Source organism: Hordeum vulgare, chromosome 1H (genome assembly GCF_904849725.1).
Source record: "Hordeum vulgare subsp. vulgare chromosome 1H, MorexV3_pseudomolecules_assembly, whole genome shotgun sequence".
Lineage (NCBI taxonomy): Eukaryota > Viridiplantae > Streptophyta > Magnoliopsida > Poales > Poaceae > Hordeum > Hordeum vulgare.
This window is the reverse complement of record NC_058518.1, coordinates 379,648,131-379,669,776: the sequence shown is the minus strand read 5'-3', so window position 1 is coordinate 379,669,776 and position 21,646 is coordinate 379,648,131. Positions and strand designations below refer to the sequence as shown.

At 44.6% G+C, this 21,646-nt stretch overlaps 3 protein-coding genes across 3 annotated transcripts; 1 reads left to right on the top strand and 2 right to left on the bottom strand.

Annotated features, from left to right (window-relative positions):
- Window positions 1-1,445: 1,445 nt before the first annotated feature.
- Window positions 1,446-4,702, bottom strand: LOC123411568 (haloacid dehalogenase-like hydrolase domain-containing protein Sgpp). The gene is made up of 5 exons (XM_045104538.1): window positions 4,436-4,702; window positions 4,216-4,324; window positions 3,939-4,093; window positions 1,941-2,202; window positions 1,446-1,796 (listed from the first exon to the last, which is right to left on the bottom strand). Exons 1-5 carry the CDS (start codon window positions 4,624-4,626, stop codon window positions 1,611-1,613), a joined length of 903 nt encoding a protein of 300 aa, XP_044960473.1. The 5' UTR covers window positions 4,627-4,702; the 3' UTR covers window positions 1,446-1,610.
- Window positions 4,703-6,765: 2,063 nt separating this feature from the next.
- LOC123438783 lies at window positions 6,766-9,116 on the top strand. The gene is made up of 4 exons (XM_045115803.1): window positions 6,766-7,191; window positions 7,276-7,329; window positions 8,205-8,330; window positions 8,902-9,116. The coding sequence occupies exons 1-4, from the start codon at window positions 6,793-6,795 to the stop codon at window positions 9,070-9,072; spliced, it is 750 nt and encodes a 249-aa protein (XP_044971738.1). The 5' UTR covers window positions 6,766-6,792; the 3' UTR covers window positions 9,073-9,116.
- Window positions 9,117-9,181: 65 nt separating this feature from the next.
- LOC123438799 (phosphatidylinositol N-acetylglucosaminyltransferase subunit P-like) lies at window positions 9,182-10,261 on the bottom strand. The gene is made up of 3 exons (XM_045115804.1): window positions 9,882-10,261; window positions 9,677-9,795; window positions 9,182-9,552 (listed from the first exon to the last, which is right to left on the bottom strand). The coding sequence occupies exons 1-3, from the start codon at window positions 10,214-10,216 to the stop codon at window positions 9,377-9,379; spliced, it is 630 nt and encodes a 209-aa protein (XP_044971739.1). The 5' UTR covers window positions 10,217-10,261; the 3' UTR covers window positions 9,182-9,376.
- Between the last annotated feature and the right edge of the window lie 11,385 nt (window positions 10,262-21,646).

Genomic DNA, 21,646 nt, shown 5'->3' with positions numbered 1-21,646 from the left:
ATTGAAGAAAGCTGATTTATAATGCATTGGAATGTATTCACATGATCTGTAATTAGAGTGCCCTCTTTGTACCTCAAACACATCAATTGTTTGATCAAGAACATCTTGTTTGTACCTTCTTTTCGGGCAAACAACTCTTCCAATTTCTGCCATAAGGTGTGTTCATGTGTCTCATCAATGATATGGTTCAAAACATTGACATCGATCCATTGTCGAATAAACCCACAAGCTTGACGAGGAAGTACCTTCCACCGACCTTCCCCAATGCCCTCCGGCATCTCAGTGGAGAACACTGGCTTCCAGTATTCTTTCACATATAACAAATCCTCCATCTTGCCCTTCCATGCTTGGTAATTTGTATCATTCAAAGATATCATCCTGTTGGTATTCACTTCCATCTTTCACCATAAGAAAATCAGCAATTTGCACAAGCAAACCAAGGCCCTAATACCACTTTGTTGGGGCTGGACAACAACAATGAGCTGCACAAATTCACCTACACAGCAAATATGCACACTACACAGCCTCCTTCTCTTGTGATGAACTTTGAGGACAGCTTCAACTAACAAGTAAGCAACATAATAACACAAACAACATGCACATGTGACACAGGATTTAACGTGAAAAAACCTCCTCAAGTTGAGGAGTAAAAAACCATGGTTGTGGACCGACCGGTTCACACAACTTCACTATGAGAATGATGAGTACAAAGTCTTCTATAGAACCACTAGATATAGTTATAACACACTCTCCACATTGCCAACCGGCAACAGCAACAACCACAAGAGGCAAGATTTCAGCAAAACAGAGTACACACAGTTTCTGTCCCCTTCAGTGCAAGCTGCTCTTAAACCGCTGAACCAAACAACACCAAATTTGGCAGATAAGTAGACACACGAGTTCCTGAGACCCCTCAAAATTTCAGCTCAATCAGACACTGTTTGCCTACCCAAGTTGTTCGTCTCCCAAAAATACTCTGTTCTGAAACTGCAGCCGTCAGAGCAGACAAAATCACTCTCAAATCTGATGCTCCACTCACCCAATCTTCAAACCAGCTAACTAGATCGAAGTACTCAAAGTAAGGAACGAGCTCACCACGTTTGGGGTCGATCCAAGCACGTTTGAGCCTCCAATCACTAGGTTGAACACTGCTAGTGAGATGCACCAAATCTGGACAGAACCTTCACTTCTTCTCCTTCCTCTCTCACACAAGTTGTGTTTTCTCTTGTGTGCACTCTTTCACTCTCAGAATGGCAGCCACGCCGGCAAGGATAGAGTGGCTAGGGTTTTCTTCTTGTTTTTCTTTCCCTGAAAACACTCTCAACCGTTGAATACAGCGAGGATCAACGGTTCACATGTGTTAGACTTATGGACTAATGATGGGGTGCCAACACACCTTCATGTGGAGGTACCCTGGCCCAACAGTAACCTTGGTGACCAATGAATAGAAAGTGTGCGCTCAACTCTTCTGATCACGCATTCGCGCGTCGGCGGAAGTTAAATAGTTGCAGAATTATTCATGCTCGATTGCTCGTGTAGGATGAAATATTGAAATTAGAAAAATTGGGATCACCGACTAGGTGTCCAGTCAGCAAGCATGTCCGCGAACATCAGCCTTGCTTATCTGCAGCTGCAGGGTCCAGCTCCTGAAGCATGGCCATCAGCTTCGGGTCCCGGAAATCCTCGATCAGCAGGCTCGCCCCCGCGTCCCTCAGCACCTTCTCCGGGTTCCCGGTGGTCAGGCCCACCACTGCCACGCCGGCGGCGACGCCGGCCTGGACCCCGGACGCGGAGTCCTGGCAAACCAAATGAAACAGAAACATCACGATCGGCAATGCAATATCGAGACAGAAATGACGGCTTGCTTCCTACGTGCATTCATCGACGTCGTGACCTCTGAACTATGGCGCATGAACAGATGAACAATGGATCTTGATTACCTCGAAGATGAACGTGTGATGGGGCGACGCGCCGATGAGCTCGAGGGCCTTGAGGTACGGGTCCGGGGACGGCTTGGCCCTCTCACACTCGCTCCCGATGACGAGCACCGGGAAGAAGCTGGTGAGCCCGAGGAGCGACAGCACGAGCTCCGCGTTCGCCCTCGGCGCGTTCGTCACCGCCGCCCGCTTCAGGTTGCGGCCTTCGATCCATGTGCACAGTTCCTTCAGGCCGTCCAGTCCCTTGAGTTCTCCTGCCGCCAACCTGCGCGGTTTTTATACGTGGAAATAAGTACTCCCTCCATCCATATATATAGGCCCTAATGCATTTTCTAGGACTGTATTTAACTATTAATAAGATTAATATTATATGAGATGTACTCCCTCCGTTTTTAAATATAAGTTTTTTTAGAAATTTCAGTAGAGGCCTACATACGGAGCAAAATGAATGAATCTATACTTTAAAGTATGTCTATATACATCTGTATGTAGTCCTTTTAATGAAACCTCTTAAAAGACTTATATTTAGGAACGGAGGGAGTATAATATAAAAATTATATCATTGAAAGCTCCTTTCATGTACGAATTTGACGGTATGCTTTGTGTAACTTGCATGTCATATATTATTTGCTCTAAAATGTGGTCAAAGTTAGCCTCGAAAAACGCATTAGGCCCTATATATATAGATAGAGGGAGTACACCCAGTTCTTACTAGAAATAAGCATATTCATCTAGTTGTATATAAATTTTACTAGACCAAAAAAATAATACTTCCTCCGTTTCAAAATAAATGTCATAGCTTTACACTTATTTTGATACGGATGGGAACTATGCTTTATATATGAAATGCACAATAATATAAGATAAAAACAGCACATTTTGATTTTATAATCAGCTCCATATACCATTTATAAATAGCTAAATTCGAATTTATTTGTAATACTAGAAACTGTTATTAGATGTGTCAAAATAGAACCACAATATATAGTATAAAAATTGGAACAAAAAAATAACGATTTGGTTTCAATACAAACTCGATATGAAATACTTCACAAAATAACAAAATCTTACAAGGGAGGTATTGAATACAATTATATATTTGCAAAATAAATTAAAAGAATAACAAAATAAAAATAACAAATTCATTTTTAACCACAATTGAAATCCTTAAATACATAAAATGAAATGAAATGTGTATATATACAGAATAAATCCTTATTAGGTGGATAATTATTACTAATCGTTTGGTGTATGAATTTAGAATAGATGAATATCAGAAAAATGGTTTTCGTACGAAATCCATACAGTTCACGTAAACTGATAAATACAGAATAAAGTTTAGATACATTTTTATATTCATCAAGTAAAAACATGGTATAATTTTCACTACTACTTTTTGTAATCATGTCATTTTGTAAATGTGTACAAGAAAATCCATATCAAAGTACTGGTAAAATTGTTAATGGACGGTCACTTTCAAGACCTAAAATGTAAATTCTGACCATTCGAATGTGCGATTCAACAGAACCAAAATATGCTTTGTCATATGACGTTTTGACCAAATTATTATGGTTTTGATTCAGCGGTAAATACAGACTTTCTACGCAATCGTCCAGACGCAGTTTGTGTGCACATATAAATTGAACAGATTGATAGTATCAGAATCGGAAACGATACCAAAATTAGGGTTTATTGCATATCGGTGAATATTAATATTAGTGCTGCCTAAGATGAGGCCATAATGTTCCTCAACGTGTCAATCTCTATCTACAATTAGATCAGGTTGACAATACAACATAATGGTGCTTTAATCCAAATATTTACACCACATATGTTAACCTAGTATTTTAAGAAAAGCTAGAATGGTTGTACTGAAATCTGACTACTCTGTGCCTGTAGCCAATCGGTGCAATATCTGAAGCCGAATCATTCAGAGTGATCGATGCATACTACTATCCTCTAAAACATGCTACAGTATTAAGGCAGGGTAATATTGGTTACTTTCTGAACAGGGCTTCCTTGCGATCCATGAACTCCATGGCCTTGGCGTGGTCGAGCTCCGGGAACAGCGCGCCGGCGAGGGCGTCGTTGTGCCATCCGCTGATGTTTGCGCTGTAGAATTCCTCGGTGATGGGGACTCCATTGTTGAAACCAACCTGCAGAGAGACTCAGCTCAGAGACCGGGCCGAATTCAGCCAGGCCACTTGGGGTCACAGCACAGGGTAGCCGCCGGCGACAGAGGAAAGGCGAGGAGCGACGCAAAAGCAAAAGCGCGCACCTCCTGCAGCAGCTCGCGGAAGGCGCGGAAGTGGAAGGGGTCGGAGTCACAGAGGGTGCCGTCGATGTCGAACAGGATCGCCTCGAGAGGCGCCAGCTCCCGCAGATCCCTGCTCCGCGCGGATTCAGTCCAGGGTTTCAGACGGTCAAGAACCAACAAAACAGAGGATACAGTTGATCCAAGGGAAGGAAACGGAAGCGGGCAGTGTGGTGTAGCTGACCTGTCGCCGGCGGCCGACATGTCCGACGCTCCGGTGACCCTCCGGTAGGCGCGCGCGGTGCGGTTCTTGTATCTGCGGGAGCGCAAGCTGGTGATGCAAGGTGAGCGTGGTAGCGATGCAGTAGAGTGGTGGAGACTAGGAGGAGAGACGGGGAAGACGTGTGGCTGCGAACCGCGCGCGGAGGCGTACATGGGAAGCTCGTGCTTTGATGCTCTGCCTGCTGTTGCAACGGACGGAGGATGGTCGTCGTTTCCTCTGCTCCGTCAGTCTTTGACCTTGACTCCACAAATGGAATAGGAATATTGGATTCCCGCTCCCGAGAACATGATGCCCGGTGAGACAACCGTCCACTAGCGTGAGTATATGCTCCCACCTCCCGGGATAATAATTCTACCACAACGGTGCGAGTTTTTTCACTGTTATTATTCAATCGTCAGGAAATTTATTTATTTATTAAAACTTTCATATATATCCGATCCATAAACCATCTAGCAATGACTACAAATACTAAAGCAAGCTAAAGACGCACCGTCGTCTCTTCCTCGACGGAGCCGATAAAACTTGTTGTAGTAGACAGTCGGAAAGTCGTCGTGCTAAGACCTCATAGGACAAGCGCTCTAAAACATCTATCCTCGATGATGAAGAGCGGCATAGATCGAAACATTTCAATCTAAAGACACCCGAACAAAGATGAAAGATGGCCACATCTGACCAAATCCATTAAATATAGATTCATTGAAGACACACCTCCACATGCCTAACGTCGATGCTAGGCGCACCATCGAAACGAAGGCTAAATGGGAAGAACCTTATTTTATCTTCAGAAAGTCATCGCTATCTCGTCTTCCTAAACAGGACACAAACCCTATTAAAACTCAAAAAAAGGGGAAGGCTCTCCCGCCAACAAGGATTGGGATCAACCACGCCCCATGGCCCTAAGGCCACTAAAGACGTGTGCACCGACGATAACACCGGCAAGAGACGGATGAACCCTAAACTTCTTAGGGGAGATATCTAAGCTGACGTGGAGCGGATTTTTTTGAAGCACGTGCTACCGGTTTCTTCCACCAGAAATGACCTGGGCTCAGATCCCAAGGTTGAAAGGAGAAAAGCTAATGAATAACTGAATATAGTGTATGGCAAATGGGTCGACTAAAAAGGAAATAAAATGTAGTAAGCAGATTAAATAGGAGCGAGAAGAAACGCCGTAAAACTAAATATAGACGCACCATTGAGGATGTCCTAAACCTGTTATTATACTTGCTCTTGTGAATATTTTCAATTTTAGCACTGAGTTTGCACCTGTAATTTACCTTTTTAGAGTATTAAATGCTTACTACATCTTTCTTTCTATAGATTGCATACTAATCCATTTTTAGCGAATTCCATATCATTTACTAATACCCAAAAATAGTGTGTTCCTTTTCTATTTTCCATTTTTTAGAGGATTATAGAACGTGGTAAAGGAAATAAAATGTTTAGAGGCAAAGAGTCTCCACCAACAAGCTCAAAAGGACATCATAAACCAGAGGAGTTATTCTAAAAGAACGAGAGTAAGTCTAAAAAAGAGATCATAAACCGAAGAAGTTATCCTAAAGGAACGAGAGTAAGTAAAAAAATGAGATCATAAACAAGAGGAGTTATCCTAAAAGAACGAGAGTAAGTATGAAAAAACGAGAGTGCTCCTAAGCACGTTTCGTCAAACTGTTGACATGATACCTACAACGCCTTTACATGAGTGGACCAATTGCAATTGCTGGAACTTTTCTGCATTTCAAAAACATTACATTTACAAAGCTAATTCTTTTTGTCAAAAATTAGTTTGAAATAGGCATGAATGTATTTTGAATAAAAATTAAAACATACTAGATAAAAAGTATTCATCACCTATTTTAAAACTATATATGTTTAAAGAAAATAATTTGTTAAAAGTTCATATATTTTTTAAAGTGAAATCTTAAAAAACTGTCCACACATCTATGAACATATTAATAATTTTAAAAGCTTTAACATCCTTTTCGAAAAAAAGTGTATGAATATATGTTTGTGTACTAAAAATATATATATTCAAGTCTATTTAAATGTCAAAAAGATAGTCTAGGAAAATATTTAAAATAAATAGGAAAATGTAAAAAGAGGAATAAAAAAAGAAATCTAAAGGCTGAAAACCCGAGCTGGGCTGGACCGGGACGTGCGTGGGGGCTAGGGCGCGTTACGTCGGCAGTTTTTTGACGGAACAACGGGCGGCCTCGAGTACGAGAGAGGCCTCGACCCAACACGGCCCACAAACCGAGCGACCCCATCCGCACAATAATCTCAGGACGACGCGACGCACTCTCGCCCTCGCACGCGCCGGAATGGCGTCCACGCTCGCACCTCCTCGGTGGCATCACCCCCCACCGCCGTCGACCGGGACCGGCCCCGGCCGCCTCCTCCACCTCTCGCGCTCCGCTGTTCCCGCCCGCCGCGGTCAGCTCCGGCGGGCCTCGACGGTTTCCCCTCGCGCCTTCTTCGGCCGCGCCGACCTCGACGGCCTTCTTCAGCGCGCTTGGCGGGGCGCCAACGCGGGGGCCGAGCGCCTCTCCTTCGAGGCGCGACAGGCCGCGCAGCGCCTGGACGGGCGGTACTCGATCTCGCGCCGCGTGGCCGAGGCCGCGCGCGCGGCGCGGGAACGAGCCGCTGAGATCGACGCCGAGCTCGGCGTCGGCCGGCGGTGGCGGTCCTTCTCCGTCGACTTCTCCCGCAGCTGGCCTAGGGTAGAGATGATATCCACCATGCTATGACCTGTTAGCGCGTAGCTGCTGGCTCAATTTATGGCTAATTTGTGCTTTGGCGTGCAGTACCGGAGGGAGCTGAGTGACTTCCTGGCGACTCCTATCGGGAGAGCTTTGTCTGTGAGTTCACTAGCAGCTTGAAATCATTTACTCCTAGCTTAACTTAATTGGTTGTCTTGCTTACTCATTCACATACTTGCATAGATCATCACGGTTTTGATTTTGCTAGTGATATGAAACATTTTTGCATCAAATAACCTATTGAGCTATACTAGTCTGTTCTTAAGTCTTAGGAATAGTGGGTGAGTTGTCAGCTGCGGCTAATTGTGCAGAAATAACTATTCCCTCCGTCCCATAATGTGCAGAGAAAACGTCTTACATTATGGGACAGAGGGAGTAGTTATTTGCAGTCAAGGTCAATTGATTTACAGGCTTGAAGTGGTGTCTGACTGATTGTTGTGGTTACTTAGGTAGACCGTGAGTTAGTGTAGACGGGTTCCCAATAGTTGATTGTTTCTCAGGCCTGATGCTTGTTATGTGGTGCTAGGGCTACTAGTCTTTTCTGGTAGAGCTTGGATTCTTATTGAATACTAAGTTAACCATAGCATGATCATAAAACACCCAGGAGGCCAGGAGTGTAAAGGTGACCTGTGTGAAATAGCCACTTGAAGATCGCTGCTGTTGATATAATTTGTATATGTAGGAACAAGAACATACGAAAAGGAGTGAGACTTATCACCCGTGCATTCTCAATTCATTTCTCTAACTACATTTTTAGTAACTGGGGAACGATCTATCCAAAATTTACCCTAACACGAAGTTTTATTAGCTCGTCTGGGCATATACACCTTCCTTCAGCTGTCTGGGTTGTGTCCACTTATACTTTTTAGGATCCAAATTTTATGAATGGTTCCAACTTTGAGCACCTTCTCATACCCAATTTCTTTCTGTTTCAATATTAGGCTGCAAAAATAATATTCCATATTTGTATGCAGACACTTACTTTCGTTTGGCTTGCACTGTCGGGGTGGCTCTTCAGAATTTTCATTTTCAGTACATTCGTGCTACCATTTGCAGCCCCTCTTCTCCTCGGGACCTTTGCTAACAGGGTTGCTATTGAGGTAAATGGACATCTTTCTAAATTTAGTATTTCGTCCTCCGCTTATTTCAATCACTTCAAAGGAAGTCTGCAGCGGTCTCTGTTTGACTGGGGGTAGCTGTTGTTGCTTTATATGATTTTCGTATAATTGTTAGAACCTAAGAGTTTTGTTCAGTCCGTTTGCTAAGCATTTCATCAGTTTGGACTTGGGTCTATAGTTTTATCTGACATCTGTGACTCGAATAGGTCACCTTGCATTGTAGAAGAGTAGTTCAACCTAGATGCAAATACGGTTGCTTTTCTATGCGCATCATACCACTCAGGCCCTGTTTGTTTCAGTTGGCTCTGAATCACTTGTGGATTCGCTTCACTGGCAAAGCTGATTCTAAATACGAGTAGCTGTTTGTTTCAGTTTCTGATTTTTCCAACGAGAATCTGCTGTCTAAAGCTGAAACAAACAGGGCCTTGAGCATGTTGATCCTCGTATGTGCTGTACATTTGGGGTTTATCATGTGTTATTCTGCTCCTCATATTGTTCTTCGGTAGTAATCGGCTATACTAGCAGTCACTGACCTAGTAAGTTTTACTTACAGGGATCGTGCCCAGCATGTAAAAGACGGTTCGTGGGCTACCGCAACCAGGTGATCCGGTGCATGAATTGCCAAAACATAGTGTGGCAGCCAAACAGCAGGTCCTCTGGAGGCGGTGGCGGTTCAAGAAGCTCAGCTTCTGATGTAATTGATGTGGAATTCGAGGAGAAGTGATGAACGCGTTGTTGTTGCACTTCACACGGGCTAATCAGCGGGGAGAAGAGAGAATGAGAAGACTATGTGCTCAGGCTGTGGTTGGTGAGCCGTTTTGTATATGCTGCTGTGTTCGTTAGGTGTGTTGTTGTACATTATATGTGACTGTTATTACAGATGATGTTTGGCTTGCGCAAACTCACTTCTGGCCTATGCAGCATATGTTACATTTTGTGAGTGCAGTAGGGAGACTGTAATTTGTAGAGCATGCAAATGCCACTTCAGTAATGAATCTTGGAAAGCAAAAAAACAAAACCATTGCGCATCAATCATCAAGAAATGACGATGGTTTCAGCTGGGTCCGTCGTCTTGGAAGTGAATGAAACCCTTGCGCGCCAAACATGAGATGGTTCATCCGGTCAATGCCGATGTCCGTGATGGGCTCGATGGCTTGATCTGCTCCAGTCCGCAGAGAAGAAGACGGCTCCCGGGCGTGTTCATCTGAGAAAGAATCAACGGATCGTCAGCCACAGGCTCACTGTGATGAGGTTTCTGAAGATGCGAAGTGACCATAGCCGAATGAATTCTGTTCCCGTTTTTTGGACAAGAAGATCTCGATTCTCACCGGAGATGGTGCTGAAGGAAGCCGGCGGAGGAGCGAGGAGGAAGTTGGACGCGACGTACATGACCACGCCCTGCGCCACGGCCACCGCCACGAACGCCGGAACGGCCACCGCCCAGCGCCTGAGAGGACAGCAGCAGCACGGGTGAGAGTAAGCGATGCGACTCGTTTCTCGCGAGGAAGAAGCAACTGCGGTGGCGGATGATACTTGTTGGGGTAGTAGGTCGCGCCGATGTTGCAGAGCCACGGCTCCGGCGCGTACGCCCACGCGATGTACGCGAGCGCGGCGGCGGATGCGGCGATGGACCCCACGAAGCCGTACGCCTCCGAGTGCCTGGTGCCGTGCCCTCTGGCTGTAGCCGCCTGCCTGGGGCTGCGCTGTTGCGCCGCCGGCGAGGACTCCGTCGAGCCCGCCGGTTGCATGGTTGGCTGGTGCTCACGCCGTGTGGAGACCGGAGGAACAAGAGGATCCGGGTCGGGGGAAGCCCGCGTCAGCAAGACGGCCCATTTTGAGAGGCTGCCAGCCCGATCTGCCTTATTCATTCCGGCCGACCGGTGTTTTAACCTTTTTGTTGAAGTAAATCGAGACAACTTTTTTTCTATCGTCAGACTTCATGACGATAGGGTATACAATCAGCATCAAGGTCCTTACGGTAGGGTTGCACGTCTATCTAAAAAAAATCTAATTCTACACGCACCTTGGCGATAGGGTTGCATATGTTACCGTCAGCACCTCTCGCGGTTGGGGTGCACCGCACTGACGTGGTCCTTTTTCCTATCGCCACGGACCTTGGCGGTAGAGTGTTATACCCTACCACCACGGAGCATGGCGGTAGGAAAGGTCCGATCATGATTTTTTTGCAAATGAGGATCAGATCTCGATTTACTTCGCTAAAAGGGTCAAAATACGAAATTTTGTCACCAGACCAGAGACTGCACCAAATTGGTGGGTTCCTCGAGAGCCAGATAGGGCAAAACTTAATGTCAATGGAGTTGCGGCAAAATCATCCGGGGGGTATCGGTGTGATATGCCGCAATGATCGTGGTGTCTTTCTTGGTGCTTCTGTGTGGTTTTGGATGGCATGACTGACCCCGGCATTCTCAAGGTTTTGGCATGTCAAGAAGCCCTCATGCTAGGAGAGGATCTTCAATCAAAGTTACAAGTCACCTCTGACTGTCTGAGAGTCATCCGAGATCTTCGCATGTCAAATCAGCTTCGGGATAATTGCATGATCATCAAGTCAAAAGGAGAAATTTCAGGTATGTGAAATAGACCATGAACAAGGCTCATATAACAAGAAGGCTCATAGATTAGCTCGTCTAGCTACCTCTTTTGATCCAGGACGACATGTTTGGCTGTCTGATCCTACTTATTTGTGTATTCCTCTGAACATTAGTATTTGAGAAAAGAGGGTTGTTTATCTCAAACAAAAAGTACACGGTCGAACGATATAAGATGGTGAAGTAGTCTTCATACAACAGTGATCCCAAGATAATCGAATCACGTAGGACGCACACAACTACGCTACCGAAAAAGAGCACAAGAAGGATTACGCTACGCCCTATAACACCAAAGATCCATGACAACGCCCCCATAAGGGAGAACATCGCGAAGTGTCGCCATTGTCGATTCCAAAGGACAAAGATTTTCACCCGAATCCCATACACGAAGAGCAGCACCACGATGATGCCTTCAAGAAGAGACCGGAGATCCCAAGATAATCGACACATCTATTTAGTTCGTTTGAAGTTAAACAACGCTATCTTCCCCTCTCGTTGGGGCTCTTTTCCTCTGAGCAGCGATCCTTGCCGCATTAGAGAATTCTTCCCCTCCCATCTGATTCCTACAATCGAACTAATTCATATTGAACAAGGGACTATATTGGATTGTTCCCATGCTTGGTTGGTGTGTTTTTTTGAACCTGGGGGGGGGGGGCTTTCTGTAGGAGCCTCGTAGGTTGAATTGGATTAGGGAAGGCGGTGTATGAAAAGGCTTCGAGCTTGGAAGCGAACGAGGTGGGGGCGTGATGAAGAGGTTGGGTTGTCCGATTGGTGTGCTATATGTGGGATGTTTGGACACATTTATAAGGAACATGGCAATGGATGTCATCCTACTTCGGAGCTCATATGCAAGAATATGCAGGTTGATTGGATCTTCGGGCCTTAAGGAAGACGTTCCGATGGAGGTGGTTTTTCCGATGTGGTTGCCAGGATGGTCGTCAAGGCCGCTTAGATAATGATGTTGGTTTTTTACCATGATAATTAAGTTTATGGAGAGGAAGAGGAAGAAGTTGATGTTGATATGGTTGATGGTGATGGTAACTGGTGACGGGAGCCGAGGTTAAGCTGATCTAGGTATGTCCATTGAGAAGGGTGCAATACTATACCTTGCATAGGCAGGTGCTCTAACCATACCATTGAGCCCCCCCCCCCCTCCAAAACAACCTCCAAAGAGGTCAAATACAGGCACAAATACAATAACACGACTCGTGTAAGGAGGGCTCCCTCGAGGTGCGCCACTACGAGCAATGAGCCTTCTATATTGGAATTGTCGTGGGGCAGGCTTACCCGGTCACTTCGAGACCTTCGTGAGCTTATGAATTTTGTGGCAAACAACCAAAAAAGAGTTGGTTATTGTTTTCGGGTTTGGGACGGAGGAGACATGTAGAGTCACTAGCCTAATTCCGCTTGTCGTATTTTTTATATGTAATAGCATTATGCCAAATGAACTATAGTCAAATCTTAATTTTTGAAGGAGTTTTGGCTTTTCATAGATGCTTTAAGGATCTATGAGGACCCACATCAAACAAGTGAGCATATGGAAATTTTAGAGTAAACTTTCCACCATTAGTCCAATTCCACATAGGAGAATCATCCATCTGTGAAAGGTTCACCATATTCTACTTATGTCTGTAAATTTTTAGCTAAAACCTTTCCATATTCTGCATAACTAGTCCACCTATATATTGCCACATCCCCTCTATATTTTCTCAATTTCTACCACTTGCAAAGTAAGGTGACATTAAATCTCTCTAGATTATGAATACCTAGCCCATATTTTTCTTTGACCCACATATAACAGGTCATCTAACCATGTGATACTTCTTCTTGGTTCCACTTTAGGCCTTCTTTGGTTCATGGGATAGGATTATCATAGGAATAGGAAACTTGTAGGAAATGAGATGACATGTATCTCAAATCCTAGGAGTATGAATAGGAAAAGAGATGTCATTTGGTTCACATCATAGGATTTTTTTTATTGAGTCCAGGCTCATGTTTATTTTCCTTTGAAATGCGGAGGATAGGAATCAATCCTATGTAGGAATAATACTCCATTCCTATGAACCAAATGGCTCTAAAGAAAATATCCCCACAAGAATCCTATCCTATGAAATTCCTCCAAACCAAAGGATGCCTTATAAGGAACTTTAAATAGATTTTTTCATCCCCCCAACATTTTTTTCGGAAATCTATACATGGAATGAATGGTAGATAGGGACGTTGGTCAAACAAGCTTCGCTTCTTATCGCCCAACCATCAAGGGATAGAGTTCCAACCTCCCACCCTTCTAGTTTTCTGATATATTTTTCTTTGATGTGAATCTAGTTAGCCTCATGTAATTTGGTACCACACATGGACACTTCTAAGTACTCCCACCGTTCCTAAATATAAGGTGTATTAGTTTTTAAAAAAGTTAAACCTTGTCTATGTTTGACCGACTTTATAGCAAAATATATAATGATTTACAATACTATATATATATATATAATATAAAAATATATTTCATGATAAATCTAGTGATGATGATTTGATATTCTAGACCTTGATATTTTTGTCTATAAACCCGGTCAAAGTTAGTGAAGTTTGACTTAAAAAAAACAATACACCTTATATTTAGGAACGAAGGGAGTATATGATAAGTCATGACCCGGTCGACAACTCGAAAGATAAGTACACATCTGCTCCTTCTCCTCATCATCATACTAAACCATGAGAGCCTCACTTTTTTGGAAGTAAATCTCCAAACCTGACATGATCTCAAAGATGTGGTGTAACAATAGTCTTAGGTTTTTTGCACTATCAATATCATCTTGTATAAACAATATAATACCATCGTCGCGTTGCAGGTTGGCTGCCCCTTTACCAATCAAATGAGGAACCAAGCCTATATGCACCCACTATTCCGAGCAAGCCACACTATTCTCTGCAAGCAGTTAGATGAAATGTTGAATGAAAAAATAAAGAGAGGCTCATACTATCTTACACCTTTGAACCTCACATATTTCTCCACATAAAATCATTAACTTTAAAATGGAGGGCCCCTCCTTTCACCATAACATCAAACCGTCTATCCCAGTTTCATTCAACCAACTCTCTCTCTGTCTGTCTCTATCTCTCACACACACACACGCACACACACACAGCCACACACACCAACACACCCAATGGGAAAGGAAATCCGAGTTAACTTTATCACAAGTCTTTTCAAAGTCCAATTTCAAAACCACACCTTGATGTTTCTTTTTGATTCATGCAAAATTTCACGAGTGACATGAACCCATCCATAGTATTCCTACCTATAATAAAAGCATTATAACATGGTTTATGCACAACAGGCAAGAGCGCTAATTTATGTTCTGGATAGTTGTGACTCATAGGATGCAATGCTATTTTGAGTGTGGCAGGAGCTCACGCATAGACACTAGAGACCTTGCTTCCAGCGATGGGGAGGGGGGCTGAGAGTGAAGTTTCGACACATTTCTTTGAAATGTAAAATAACGTATGTAGACTGTCACAGCTAGTGGGGCATCCACTCATTGTTACATTTTATTTCTAAGTTAAACATAAATTAAAAAAAATCATATACAACGGTTGTCGTATCTTAGTGCACATGTAAAATTTCATCGAACAATACAACTATATGTGACCTAAGAAAAAAAACATAAGTTGATGATTTCCTATGATTTTTTTTTTGCGTCGAAATTTCAGAGCTTTATTGATGAAAGGTGTTCGCTGGGCAGTCAGCCAAAAGGCTACTTACCAGAAAACTAGGAGTTTCAGTAAGCCAGCTTTCGGTAGCGTTTCTAGTGCAAGCATACTTGACACATAAATGCGTTGGACCGTTTGCTGCTCTTAATACATGCTGAATTACAAAAAAGGAAAAAGTAAGAGAAAGCTCTTCAATCTCAAATAGAATAGCAGCCACGACGAATCTTCCGTCACGGCGATCATGCGAGAGATTAACCACCTCCTGGCAGTCTGTTTCCATCACCACATCTGGGAAGCCCCTTAGACTTGCAAGTATGACTCCTTCCCGTAGTGCAAGAGTTTCGGCAATGAGGGGATCCGTCACCCCAACATGAGGCTTGGCCCATGCACCTAGTAAGGAGCATGTGGACCGGGCCACCCCACCAGCAGCGCATTGTTGGCGCAGGATATCAACCGTTGCATCACTATTAATTTTAACCTGGTTACCTTCAGGAGGGTGCCATCCATACCCCGGCAATGTCGCGGCTTGAGCTTTTGGAATCTCCAACAGAGCTAGGGCTTCCCTGGTATACTTAATGGACTGCATTGGATCGAAACTCTCTCCATCATGAGTCCATCTGTTCCGAGAGCTCCAAATAGACCGCATGATGGTGATGATCGTGGCCCGATCCTTCGGGGTGAACCTGGGATTAGTAAGGATGTCCTTTCGCCAAGAGTCGGGGTGGAGCGTTGGAAGTTGAAAATCCAACAATGCTTGTGCCTCGACCCAGAAACTGCGAGCATGAGAGCAATGTATGAGCGCATGCTCCAGATCTTCGTCAACAAGAAGACATAATTTGCACAAGCTTGTATCTCTGATATGTCTGTATTTGAGGGTTGATTCATCTGGTAGTATTCCCCGCAAGACCCTCCACCAGAAAACACGGACCTTGGGCACTACCTTAAGGGCCCATAGCAACTTCCACAAGTGTGTTTGTGCCACTGAAGCATCTGAGACCTGCCCTTCCACTTGAGCTGATTGCTCTTTGTGTGTGATTAGAGCTCGGTACGCGGATTTCACTGTGTAGTTGCCGGACTTCTCATGCGCCCATGCCAAAAAATCTGCACCCCCTCCCCTCCGAAGAGGAATGTTTAGAATTGCGGATGCGTCTGTTGCAGCGAAGTTTGCCCTAACCGACTCCACCCTCCATGTTCCTGATTCCATGTTAAGCAGCTCACTGACATTCACAACATTCGCTCCAGGAGGTTTAACGGTAGGGGTCATGGTCCTTGTAGAAGGAATCCATCTGTCATTCCAGACATTGATGGAAGAGCCATCGCCGATGCGGTGAATGAGGCCTAGGTTTAGCGCCTCTCTACCAGCCACAATGGCACGCCATGTAGCTGAGGCCGAATGTGGCACCGGTGCCCGAGTAAAGTCTTTATCCGGGTAGTATCTCCCCTTCAACACACGTGCACAAAGGGAGGAAGGGTTGGTGATCAAACGCCAACCATGCTTGCCCAGCAGAGCTAGATTGAAACTATGGTAGTCTCGAAAACCCATTCCCCCTTTGCATTTCGGTGTCGCCAGCTCCTTCCACGAGATCCAGTGTAAAGATCGTCTATCAATGGAACTGCCCCAACAATACTTGGCCATGCTGGAAGTTAGATTTTTGCACACCTTCTTGGTAAGTAGGAAGCAGCTCATGCTGAACGTTGGGATGGCCTGGACTATCGATTTGAGAAGCACTTCCCTGCCTGCACATGCAAACAACCTCTCAGACCAACCCCTCATCTTACTTCTCGATCGCTCACCGATATGATCAAATGTTCCGCTGGTGATTCATCCCACTGTTGTAGGTAGTCCGAGGTACCGATCGCTGAAAGCTTCAACAGAAACCCCAAGAACGCTTTTCATAAACTGACGCAACTCATGGGGAGTATTAGGGCTGAAGTAGATGACACTTTTATCGCGATTCACACACTGGCCCGAAGCTTCTCCATAAACCCGCAGAATTGAGTTGAGCCGCTCTGCACTTTGGGCATTGGCACTTATAAAAATCAGACTGTCATCTGCGAACAATAGATGACTTACCCAAGGAGCCCGAAAGCTTGCCCGTACTCCTCTGTCAATGTAGCCATAGTTCTTGATCAGCGAGGACAATCCTTCAGCACAAAGGAGGAATAGAAAGGGCGACATTGGGTCCCCTTGCCGAAAACCACGGGAAGGTGTGAAGTAAGGTTGTAGTTCCCCATTGATCCTCACCGAAAAACGTACTGAGGTAACACACTTCATGATCAGTCGAACTAGTGTCGTGCTAAACCCCAAACGAAGAAGAATTGCCTCCAAATAAGACCATTCTACACGATCGTATGCTTTCATCATATCCAGCTTAATCGCACAGGAGTAGTTGTTGCCTTTCTTCTTCCTACGTATAGCATGAACACACTCGAAAGCAACTAGCACATTATCAGTAATCAATCGGCCTGGCACAAATGCACTCTGCTCCTCGCTGATGATCTCATCAATACAGATTCTTAGCCGGTTTGTGATAACCTTGGAGGCCACCTTGTACAGGACTGAACAAAGGGAAATAGGACGAAATCGGGAGATCTTTTGGGGGTGTCGTACCTTAGGTATAAGAGTGATTGAGGTGTCATTTAGACCCCGAGGTAGCTCTCCCCCATTCAAGAAACCAAGCACAGTCGTAGTGACCTGCCCACTCAATAATTTCCAATGTTTCTGGAAGAAACCCGCAGTGAAACCATCTACTCCCGGGGCTTTCGATGGTGCCATCTGAAACAATGCTTCCCGGACTTCCTGTGCTTCATAGGGTTTATCAAGAAGCTCATTCATCTGAGGTGATACTTTGACTAGAATATGTCGCAGGATCTCACTCATGTCATGCCCACCTTGGGAAGTATATAGGTTTTGATAGAACGATAGAATCTCAACTTTGTCCTCTTCACTATTTGCACAGACAGAGCCATATGCCCTCTCAAGACCACTGATTTTATTCATCCGCTGGCGTTATTTGCCTGTGCATGAAAATACCCAGTATTTCGGTCACCCTCTTGCAACCACCGAACTCTGGATCGCTGACGCATCCAAATTTCTTCCTGTTTCAGAGCCTCTCTAAGTTTCGCTGCGGTCCTTTGTTCCTCATCAGTGGGATGTAGCGACCAAGATGCGGTCCTTTCCGATCTGGGGTCGAGGCCCCCGAATAGGACAGAAGCGCATCTAAGTGTTTCGCAAGCAAGTAAACATAGCACATAATAATAATTCCAGTAGACAATCTGGGATTCAACTGTCTTCTTATTAATAATACAGAGTACAACGCAGATACAAACAAGGTAGTTCCGGTACGGACTACAAAACAAGGAAAATGCTATGCTACCCGCTGCAGGCCCACAATCACGACCACAGCTCAGTCCTCTGGATAGTTCACGTAAAGGCGATCTGTCTCCTCGTCGTACTGCCACGCCAGCTGGGTGCCGTCGGGATCATCAGTCTCTGGGGTACCTGTACCTGCTGGGAGTTTCGGAGGAATCCGTGAGCCACGGGGACTCAGCAATCTAAGACCTTGGTGCCAGAACTAGTCATGTTATTGGGTAAGGAAGGGGTGAAGTATTTCAGGCTGCTGCATCCTAAGATTGAATAAGTGGCTAGCTTACGCAAAGGAGAAGTGACAGTGGTCTACGCTAACGATCGTGAATACTTGATCAGAAAGTGATCCTGAACACCTACCTACGACATTCATAACCCCACCGTGTTCCCGGTAGAAGAGAGATCTTCGAAGGGACAGTCACGGTTACGCACACAGTTGGCATTTTTATTAGTTTATGTTTAAGTTCTCTAATACCGTATGTTAACAAAATATTCCAAGTTGCCACATAACCGCGGGCACGGCTTTCCGAAAGATTAAACCCTGCAGGGGTGCTCCAACTAGTCCATCACAAACGAACACAGGTCGCAAAGGCATCCTCTATCACGAATCTCGTGATCTCGTCGGATTCCTTAGAGGAAAACCTCAACTCTGGGGAAAACCAAAGCTTCACCGGGATTCCTATACGCAAGATATACCGCTAAGGTAAGACACGACCAGCAGGACCTCCCGTCGTGTCGACGACCCTGATAAGAGTCGCGTATCTCAGTCTCAGGACACGACAGATGAGCTAGACGTCGGGATGGCTAAACCTCTGGGTGACCAGTGGGGCCCCGGACATCGCTCAGGTGGGGCCAACACTCATGAGGAGCACTGGCCCGGGTTGTTGATTAAATTCCTCGGGGTAGCTATTCCCTATGCAGATTATTATGTGATTAGCAGATTAAAACCAAAGTTGGGTCCTGCCGGACAAGCCTTAGCACTACGCGATTTATCAAGGGGGTCCCCATAACAACCCCGAACGTGTTAGGAGCGATCATTATGGAATCAAACACCGGTAACCGGTAACTAAGGCGGCAATAACGGAACAAGACACCCGGCAAAAGGCTAGGCCTCCCGTCATTTACCAAGTATATAGATACATTAATTAAATAACAGAAATTAATATAATGATATCAAGCTCATGTCATCACATGAGTTTAAAACACCTGCAACTAACAATGCTAACATTAGTAGCTGAGCAAGCCTACCTAGCCATGCAAGTTTGCTAGGAAAGAGTAAGGTGTTTAGGCTCATGGCATATGAAGAGGCAATATATTTTCAGTGGTAGGCAGCGAGCAATTTGACATGGAATCGAAACTAACATAACAAGTCTAGAGATGGGATCAAGGTCATATCATCTTGCCTGTGATATCCTCAGCTTGGAATGGTTCTGGATCGTCCTGCACGTACTCTCCTGACTCCACGTATTCGTTCTCCGCTCCCGGTGCTACCCAACATAAGAATAACAGCCAATGAATAGCAGAACCACAAAATGCAACAATCACATGATGCATGAGATGAAAGTTGAGCATGCACCACTATTTCTATCACTAGCACAAGCAAAATAAACTACAACAAGTTTCTGGACAGAACTTTGCACTAACTATATGGACATGCATGGGAATGATATGAACAGATGCAGCTCGTAAAAACAGTGCAAAACCATATAAAGAACTTTGCAAACGGAGCTACGGATCAACGGGAATCAACGAAACACGATATGAAGCTCTACGTGAAAGATTCAACACCTCACACACATTTGGCACAAATCTGGTGTTCCCAGGTTGCCAAGACATATATTAACCCAACATGAATGAAATGGAGCAAGGTAGAATACCCCAACAACAATTAAACACAAACTTTGAACAAAATGGCAAAACTACATAATCTGCCAGTTTCTGCATCTTAGCTGTTTGTGAGCAACATGCAACATAGCTACAGGTCTTCAAATATGGCAAATAATATATGTGTCTGTTGCCAACCAAGAACACTACAAGCCCCAGCAATAATCACAGCAAAAGGAATTAAACTCTAGAAGATACAAGGCCACAAACTTTCCCAAAACCATCAGATCTCAGGGACTTAGTGAAAATTCCTGCACCTGAGTTTCTGTTTCTGTTCTGAAGCTTTTTTACAGCAATCAAAACACAAGCTACTGGACTCCAAATGACTTGAAAATTTACAGGAAGCTTCACAAACATACCAGGTTCAAAACACTAGAACTGAACTAAGTCCAGTTCTCAACAGAATGACCAGCACATGCTTATCTACAGGGGAAGAAAATGTTTCCAGCATTCCAGACTTAGTGAAATTTTCAGAGTTCAAAAATCTGGAATTTTCCAGCCACATGCCCACTTTGTCTAGGCATAGTTTTCACTCACATGTAACCAAGATGTGATTGACACCACTATGGTGTTGAGTACAAACCCCTACTACTAACACACAAAGATCCATGCCCTTGGGCTCCATCTATACCATGGAAACAAAGCCCAAACTTTCAACAAAGTGCAAATGCAATTCCACAAGGTATGCTTCTAAGATGACAATTACATAGGTGATTCTTATGTGCACAATGACAAGGTGACATGGGGGTTTGAACCCCATGTTTGTGTCATGCACATCAACAACACCCACACACACAATACCTCACTAGCACTAGCATCAAGCTCAACACAAAAATAACTCTAAGCTAACAAGAGAGTATGCACTCCCCCACATATGGGCATGTGATGGTACACCTCTCACATGCATTCTAGGAACACCCTAGGAATCATGTCATCCTCAATATGCAACCACCACAACAATCCACACCCTCACATGCTAACATAGATAGCCACCTAGTGCAACTCATCACCTCAAGTACATGTGGTGAGGGGGAGGCACCCACACCCCACTAAATCTATGCAAACAATTAAAACTACAAGATCAACTTTGTCCCACTTAAGCTCAAAAGATGTGACCCAACATAATTAGCTAGTGCTTCTATCACCCCTTAAGAACATCACTCACAAGAAAAACACATCATCATGCACAACTCCTACCAAGTGTACTCCACACCACTAGATGCAATCCACAAGGTTCACAATGCTAGCAATACAACATCTATTATCTTGCAAGTGTGCAACTCACACACAAAGGGATCTGCTACTAGCTACACTAGCAGGGAAGAATGATTCAAAAACCACCTTGTTGCCCAAGCACAAGGAAGAGGAAGAACAAATAAAAGGCAACAAAAGAAATAGCAAAAGCAAATATAAGGGGTCCTGGGGATCGAACCCAGTACCTCCTGGTACACAAGACACCATCTAGCCACTTCACCACCACCACTACTGTCGACAGGAAAGAGGAAGGAAGCAAAGAGAACATGCTTCACTGGCCACTGTGCACCGAATCAACAAAAACCCAAAAATAGGCCGAGGGGGGGATCGAACCCAGAACCTCTCATCAGGCACGCATGAGATCGACCACTGGGCTACGAAGAGATATCTGACAGAGGGGGAATCTCATACAGAAAAATCTATCTGAAATCGCCCTCTGTCTGTCTACTGGGAACGACAGCGACAGGGAACTGACGGGA